We start from the raw sequence: 7,892 nt of genomic DNA on the forward strand, positions 1-7,892 counted from the left end.
GGGGAATAGGGGAGAGAGGCTCAGTGACTCAGGCGCTGTCCGTGGTGCTGAATCAGTTTCAGGACCGACCACTGGTGGACAGCGAGCCATGTTGAAACAGCCGTTGTAACCCAACTCTCATGATCGGTTTTGCTTACATACATAGCCGGCTGCACGCTTGCTTGCACCTCACCACGTGTATGCACCCCCCCGCCCCCCCCCCCCCCCCGCCCCCCACACACACACACACACACACACACACACACACACACACACAGCGCACACGCACACGCACACGCGCACACACACACACACACACACACACACACACACACACACACACACACACACACACACACACACACACACACACACACACACACACACACACACACAAGCGCCTGCAGCGAAGTTGTACCACCCTCTGCTCTGCTGCCAGCGTCATGATCTTTTTCAGCCGGTCCTTGACGTGTGGCTGCATCGTAGTGACGTGACGATGCATCGTAGCGCGTCTGGTCCAATAGCGGCCAGACACAGAGCACCGTTCCAGACTCAACCAAAGTTTGAGTGAAAAAACGCGTGTCGGTCGGACTCGGAGCGCCGGCTGGCAGTTTGCGAACGTAAGCATCCAAGACGGAGTGAGAGGAATGGATGGATAAATCATACACGTGAATGTATACACACTCGTGGTCGCTTTGAGTTGTCGGGTATTTATCAAATGCCGTCAGCCACACAAGCGTATAGCTGTAGCCTACCGCTACTGTTAAATATTGAATTGTTTCACGAGGCGAGGATACATTATGTTCCGATTCTCAAAGTGAGTTGAAGCACGGAGCACAGTTGTAACGGAGCCGCGCAGCGCTGCGCTCCCATGCAGAATCTACACACTGGATGGACGCCGGTTGGTCAAATCTAAGTATTGACGCTCGAAACTTTGCCTTCATGTGCGACCATCATATGGACGATGAATGTAGCAGCATTTAGTGTTTAGTCCCTTTCGACATGACGGAGATCAGCGAGGAGAACGAGCCACAGCATCGGGACCTGCAGCGGTCCCAGGCTACTGTTCCCAGCCAACCAGAATCCAAGGTAGGGACATTGTTGTTGCTTAGCCTATAACTGTACCTTTTTTTTTGTATTTGTGCTGGCGGGTTCCGAAATGGGCTATATATGTTGTTGTTGCTGAAACAAGGGGATGTCATGTTTTGATGTCTTTATCATAAATAACTATAATAAATGTGTTGTCATGGTCCAGATCCAGACACTGCATGTCTGCAAGTTAAAAAACCCTTTTTTATGAAAATAGATTCCACATGTTATACATGTTATAGCTTTTTTTTTTTTCAAACCCCAGTTTACCTTTATTTTTTTGCTATAGTGGCAGCCGGTGAAATGTGATGTATGGACATCATGGTCTTGTGTTTAGTCTCATTACCTGTCTAGTCCTGAGAGTAATCCATGTGGGAGGCATCAGGGAACACACTAGGGTCAGTTACCTTGCATAACAAGTGCTAACCCTACAGTAAGCTTGTAAACTACCCTGAGCTCAGAGGACAGAGAGTAGCCTATACACATCAATGTGTGTGTGTGTGTGTGTGTGTGTGTGTGTGTGTGTGTGTGTGTGTGTGTGTGTGTGTGTGTGTGTGTGTGTGTGTGTGTGTGTGTGTGTGTGTGTGTGTGTGTGTGTGTGTGTGTGTGTGTGTGTGTGTGTGCGCGACTGTGCACAGGCATGCTTGCCCTGCATTGATATAAATGCACACCCTCGCATGTGTCAACCAGGGACAAAGGTTCACGCCATGAACTCCGGGCATGCGAGAGGGTAATTGTCAACAGTGAGGGCTAATGCTTACAGTAATTTCTGGACTGTAAGCATTTTTCAGCAGAATAGCTTGGTTAAGGAGGGGACCTCTGGCTCGCATGCTGGCCTAAGCACATTTTTCAGCATCGATTGTTTCATAACACAGACCCAATTGAGGCTTTAATAAGCATGCAAACAGCACACACACTGTAGTCACATAATTGCCACAATAACAGCAGCACGATATGATTTGCTGTTTCTGTCTGTCATCCTAAACATGACATAAAACAAGCCGGCCGTGGCTCTCTCATCATCCATGTTCTGTAAGCTGCCCGTAGCACAACGGGGCCCTGCAGGATCTTTGGTGACAGTGGCTGAATTTATGAGCAAATCAGCAGGGGAGATGTAGCTATCTTGTGCTCGGCCTGGGGAGGGGGCCCGGCCATAACTCAGACAAACAGTTGCAAAGCTATGGCAGCCACGTCGCTCCCACCGCCAAGCCCCCTGGAAGAGCATGAGATTAATGTTACCACTGCATTTCAGTACACACACACACACCTCCCAGGGCTCATATAGATTGCCTGCAGCCTAAAGCTTTACTGCTTTCTTATTTCTCTCTCTCTCTCTCTCTCCCCTGCATGTCTCTGTTCATTTCACTGCTCTGTGTGCATTCTTCTTTCTCTCCCTCAGCTCCACAGCCCGTTTCTCTCCCTGTCTATCTGTCTCTCTCTCTCTCTGTGTGTCTGTGTGTGTGTGTGTGTGTGTGTGTGTGTGTGTGTGTGTGTGTGTGTGTGTGTGTGTGTGTGTGTGTGTGTGTGTGTGTGTGTGTGTGTGTGTGTGTGTGTGTGTGTGTGTGTGTGTGTGTGTGTGTGTGTGTGCGCGTGCACGCGTGCGCGTGTGTCTCTCTATCTCTGTCTCCTTGTGCTCTCACATTCGTCATGCTGCTATAAGTACTATAGCCTCTCAGGCTTTGTGGTGCACAGTAAAGTGTTCATATTGTTCCTCTGAGCGTGTAAAACACAACAACAGACTCTTACAAGTCAGTTTTACTCGTCACGTAAAAATTCAGATTTTACTCAATGTTCAGAGTTGATGAGTGTATTTCTTATATAGGGAGAGGGTGAGGGAGGAGGAAAGGGCAGCATGCTGCCCCCCACCCACCCACCCCTCACCCCCACCCCTGCCAAGGGCACAGACTTGCTGCTGTGTAGTGCTGAAAGAAAATGAATTGTTTCTTTTTCCTACAGTCCCTGCTGTGGACTCTATGTCATTGCAGGTCCTTGTGGAAGGTGTGGCTGGAAGGGGAGTATTTACAGCTCCCGGGTGTAGTGCATGTGGTGGTGGGGGAGGGGGTGTCATGCTCAGGGACACTATACTGGGCGGGTTGAGGGTCGAACCAACAACCTCCTGATTCCCCGAGAGAGGCCCCTTCTCCAAGAGATATATTTTTGTTTAGGTACTATTTGGGGGTCCGTGGCCTTATGCTCATCAAACTGGGGATACGTCAAGTGAAAAAGGTTGAAAATCAGTGTTTTAACCACAGGCAATACTTTTCAGATACATCCTCCGTGCACATTTTGGCATGTTAATTGTATCTTGATACATCCAGCACATATCGTTGTTGTACCTACCAATCATGTGCTGTGTAAAATTAGATGCTGCATATTCAGGGATCATTCATGATTGCTGCTCACTTTAAGATAAGGTGAAGATGTATCTTATCCTAAAGATCTCGGAAAGGAAAGGGAATATATTCTGGTCCCTGAGGGAGGTGGAATTTATGTTACTGCTTCACCCAGCAGATGGCTGCCCAGATGGCTCAGATGAGCATGGAGAGATGCTGGATTCAAGTTGACCTTATGCTCTGTTCATCAGTATATTGATCCAGAATTCATTTCTTAATTTCCAAATTACAAATAGAACAATTAGATCTCTGTAACAGAGAAAAATTAGTTCAATCTCCATTGCAATTGTCTTTCTTTTTGTCTCATAACTATACACTATAATTCTTTGAGCGGAGCTCAGCATTCACTAGAACATAGAAGACCAGTGGTCGTCGACACTTTCTGGATCCAGGCCCACTTGAAGATCTCTATCAGCTACCTTGTTAAGCGGTCAGATGGGTGCATATGGGCCGCGTGCATTTTCAGAACATGTTTGCTTGTCTTCTGACTTGGATCAATGGACAATCACTTGACTTGGATCAATGACTTGGATCAATGAACATTACATTTATATTGATCGCTATCACAATGAAAACTCTTTTTTGTTGGAAAGAAAAATACCATGACTTTTCTTTTTTACTTTTTAAGATTAAAATCTTGGTGTTTTGCCAGTTGAGGGCCTACTTGCAATATCCACACTGTAAGTAACCAATTGAACCCCTATACAAGTCTGTAACTCTCACAGTCTCAGAGTTTAACCCATTCTGGACGGGAACCCCTTTTGGTGTTTTAAGCATTATGTTATACTGTACTTTAGCTATTGAAAACGGTGCTGCGCTACGTGCTTGTAGATCTGCTATTTTTGAAAAATCGTGAAAATGTGGCGCAAATCTTTGAATATATTCTTTCAGAGTGAAAGTTTTTAACTCAAATCTTTGCTTCTTGGGGGTCCCTGGAACAACATATTTTCAGATTGCGGTCGCGGCCAATTACATATAAGTTTGGGGTTCCTTCCCATGAAATAGTTTGAGTACCGCTGATACAGAAACATAGGTTTTTCAGAAAACTGTCATGATTCAGAAGACATCTTTTGAATGTTGACCTCAGGTCTGGATTAAGTGAATACTCAGGGTGTTATGGAATCAATATTTCTTGTCACATCACATTACAATTACAAGTCTCCCTTAGAGATAAGGTGAGAAGTTCAGTCACACGAGAGTAGAGTCGCTGCTTCTTCGCCTGGAAAGGAGCCAGCTTAAGTGGTTTGGGCATCTGGTTAGGATGCCTCTCGGGCATCTCCCTAGGGAGGTCCTCGAGGAATCACATCGACTCACTGGCCTTGGAACGCCTCAGGATCCCCCAGGAGGAAGTTACTAATGTTGCTCTGGAGAGGGAAGTCTGGAGCTCTCTGCTGGAGCTGTTGCCCCCGCGACCCGACTACGGATAAGCGGTTGCAGATGGATGGATGGACATTACAAGTAAGGTGTGTGAAAAACCTGGTTGTGGAGGCTCGTCATTGCAGTTAAAAAGGATAGAGAAGATAAACTAGGCTAGGTAGTGAGGTTGTGATCCGCTGGCTTGGCTTGTTAGCTGTTATCAGTGGCTGCAGGAGGAGGACAAACTCAAGTATAGCCTGGCGGCCCGCTTGAGTTCTTATCATCCGTGTAAGAAGACTTACAGTTACTTTGTTTTCTGCGAGTTGCTCATGTGCAGAAGACACCGCTTGGAACTGCAAATGTCCAGGTACAAATCACGACTCGTCCGTTCTGAGGGAAAACAACTTTCAACAGCCGAGGTGAGTTCTCAGTAGCAAGAGAGATGTGCATCTGACGCAGAGAAGTAGAGGAATGACAAGGCGAGGCCATCCCACCTGTTTTGTACCTGAGGGGCTGGGTCAGTGACCTCACCTTGGTAAATGGTAAATGGTGCATTTATATAGCGCCTTTATCCAAGGCGCTTTACAGAGATTGTGCATTACATTCACCCATTCACACACACATTCATACACCGATGGCAGCGGAAACCATGCAAGGCACAAACTAGCACATCGGGAGCAATTTGGGGTTCAGTGTCTTGCTCAAGTACACTTCGACAGTAACTCTGGGGGAGCCCGGGTTCGAACTGGCAACCTCACGGTTGCCATCCAGCCACTCTATCCCTGAGCCACCGCCGCCCCTTGAGCCTCTTGAGCCCTTGAGCGACAGCTCCATGATCCAAAAAAATTGCTTGTAAGTGTACGAAAAAGCTCTGTGCGTTTGCGCCATCTAGTAGCTGGACCCCAAATGACTCTCTCCAAGAGCACTTTGGATAACAGTAAACGCTCATTAAGCAGAGCTGTCTGATTGAGCTGTCTGTACAACTGCTGACAGAAGTGCTGATAGCAGGGGCACAGGGCTACAGACCGCTGGCTCCCCACACTGCCAATGACTTCTGTGATTAACAGAGAGGGATTTTAATTAGCTTCTTTTGTAAATTCCACACTCAATTTACCTGACTGAGCTAATGGCTCAACGTTGTTCCATTTTCTTTTAAATTTATTTTCTTCACCTGTATCTTTCTGCATTCATATAATATTCCTTTTGTGTGAGTAGCCTACAAAAAAAATAATATAGTGCCCAAAAGACGAGGGCACGCACGCACGCACGCACGCACGCACGCACGCAACGCACGCACGCACGCACGCACGCACGCACGCACGCGCACACACGCACACGCACGCACGCACGCACGCACGACACACACAAATCCAAGCGTAACGTATGTTCGCCTGTGTGGCCTTTTTTACGTTCTCTCGCTGTGTCCCTCCCTCTTGGGGTTCTGTCTGTCCCCTGGGCTGGTGTCTCTGAGCACAGTGACTGGGCAAGGATGGCTGGCTCGGGATTAGATTATTACCAATTAGATGCTTAGACTTAAGACGTGCTAAGAATGAGAGAGAAGAGAAGAGAAGAGAAGAGAAGAGAAGAGAAGAGAAGAGAAGAGAAGAGAAGAGAAGAGAAGAGAAGAGAAGAGAAGAGAAGAGAAGAGAAGAGGAGAAATTACCATGCTTGGGTGGATGTTTCATTTCCTGCTTGGGTTACTTCTAATTATGTTTCAGCTAATATTCTTTGGTTGATTAAAAGAAAGGGACAGAACTGCTCTACTAAAATCCTTCAAATGTCTTGGAAATTTCATAATTTGTTTTAAATTAATTTAAAACAAATTATGAAAGCATTGCATTCTTAATTTGTAACTATTATTGACCAATAGAGAGTATGCACATGCATAAAGTCAGTGGCAAATCGAGTGGCAAAGTGAGTTCAACGTCGTTTAATCGTTTAATGCAATCAGATAGGACTTTTCTGTTTGGATGTATGGGCTGTCAATGCCACAAAGTCGTTTTTTTGCCACTCAGTAGGTGTTCCCGCATAACTGATTGATGATTGATGACACGTGTGCGTTAAAATGTCACAGGGTGTTGAGGCTGGAACCAGGAAGTCAGCAGGTCAAACACTACAGTGACAACATGGGTGGCTGACGTTTTGTTGGTCAGCTACGTATAACTAGTGGGTCAAACCAAAACAGATTCTATACTGCAGTGGTTCCCAAAGTGGGGTCCGGGGGGTCCTTGAGGGAGTTCCAGGGGTTCCCCAGCTAAATAGTTTGGAACCAAATGGACCCTTATGGGTCTGTAACTCAGAGAGTGTACAAATGGAACCAAATGGACACTAACGGGTCCATTTGGTTCCATTTGACTGAGTCAGGTTAGTGCCCCACGCACAAAACACGCACAAAACACATTCTTGTGTCTGGTAATGTTGACCACATGTAGGCCTACCTCCTAAAATGTCTGTATATGCTGCTAATAGCTTTCAAGGTACAAAAGATTTTGCTGTTCAGAATGCCTGTGCTTGCATTATTAATATTTTTGGGGGGAACTTCAAGTGTAATGAGGGTAGTTGTCAGTGCTTCTAAAAGCCAATTACTGTCACTGCTAACTCCCTATACAGCGTTCCTGCTGTCCAATTTAATGAAAAGGTACATCTTTGGCTTTGACTCAACTTGTGTGTGCCAGCGTGTGTGTGTGTGTGTGTGTGTGTGTGTGTGTGTGTGTGTGTGTGTGTGTGTGTGTGTGTGTCTGCATGCTAGAATAGTTTAGTTCAGTGGTTCTGAACCTCAACCTTTTTTAATTTCCACGATGCCAATTTGTTACCATTTTGCGTCTTGCGAGGGAAACTGTTGCCTTACACAACTTTCAAACTTTCCGTCATACAGTCTGGAGCAGATTATAAAGCTAATGTGACGCCTGCTCCCCGCTTCCGTTTCGTCAATTACAGTCGCGCAAATCTGTCCTAATATAAAAACAGAATAAGCGTTTAAAAGCGAAAGCATATTTTATAGCTTGATGCTTATCAGAAATTCTGAACGAAAATGACGGCTTCCGTTCTCAGCTTTCGGGATGTGTAGTTCCAGAC

The 7,892-nt window shown here is 46.2% G+C and overlaps 1 protein-coding gene across 3 annotated transcripts in view; it reads left to right on the top strand.

The window, feature by feature from the left end:
* Positions 1–542: 542 nt before the first annotated feature.
* The window catches only part of LOC306915717 (SH3 and cysteine-rich domain-containing protein 2-like), a 59,307-nt gene continuing 51,957 nt past the window's right edge, over positions 543–7,892 (top strand). For all 3 annotated transcript variants that reach the window (XM_079493256.1, XM_079493258.1, XM_079493257.1), the window contains exon 1: positions 543–1,068. In XM_079493256.1, coding sequence (XP_079349382.1) covers positions 982–1,068 — 87 coding nt within the window. In that variant the 5' untranslated portion in view covers positions 543–981. The remainder of the gene's footprint in view (positions 1,069–7,892) is intronic.

This window comes from Electrona antarctica (genome assembly GCF_951216825.1).
Source record: "Electrona antarctica genome assembly, chromosome: 22".
NCBI classification, from domain to species: domain Eukaryota; kingdom Metazoa; phylum Chordata; class Actinopteri; order Myctophiformes; family Myctophidae; genus Electrona; species Electrona antarctica.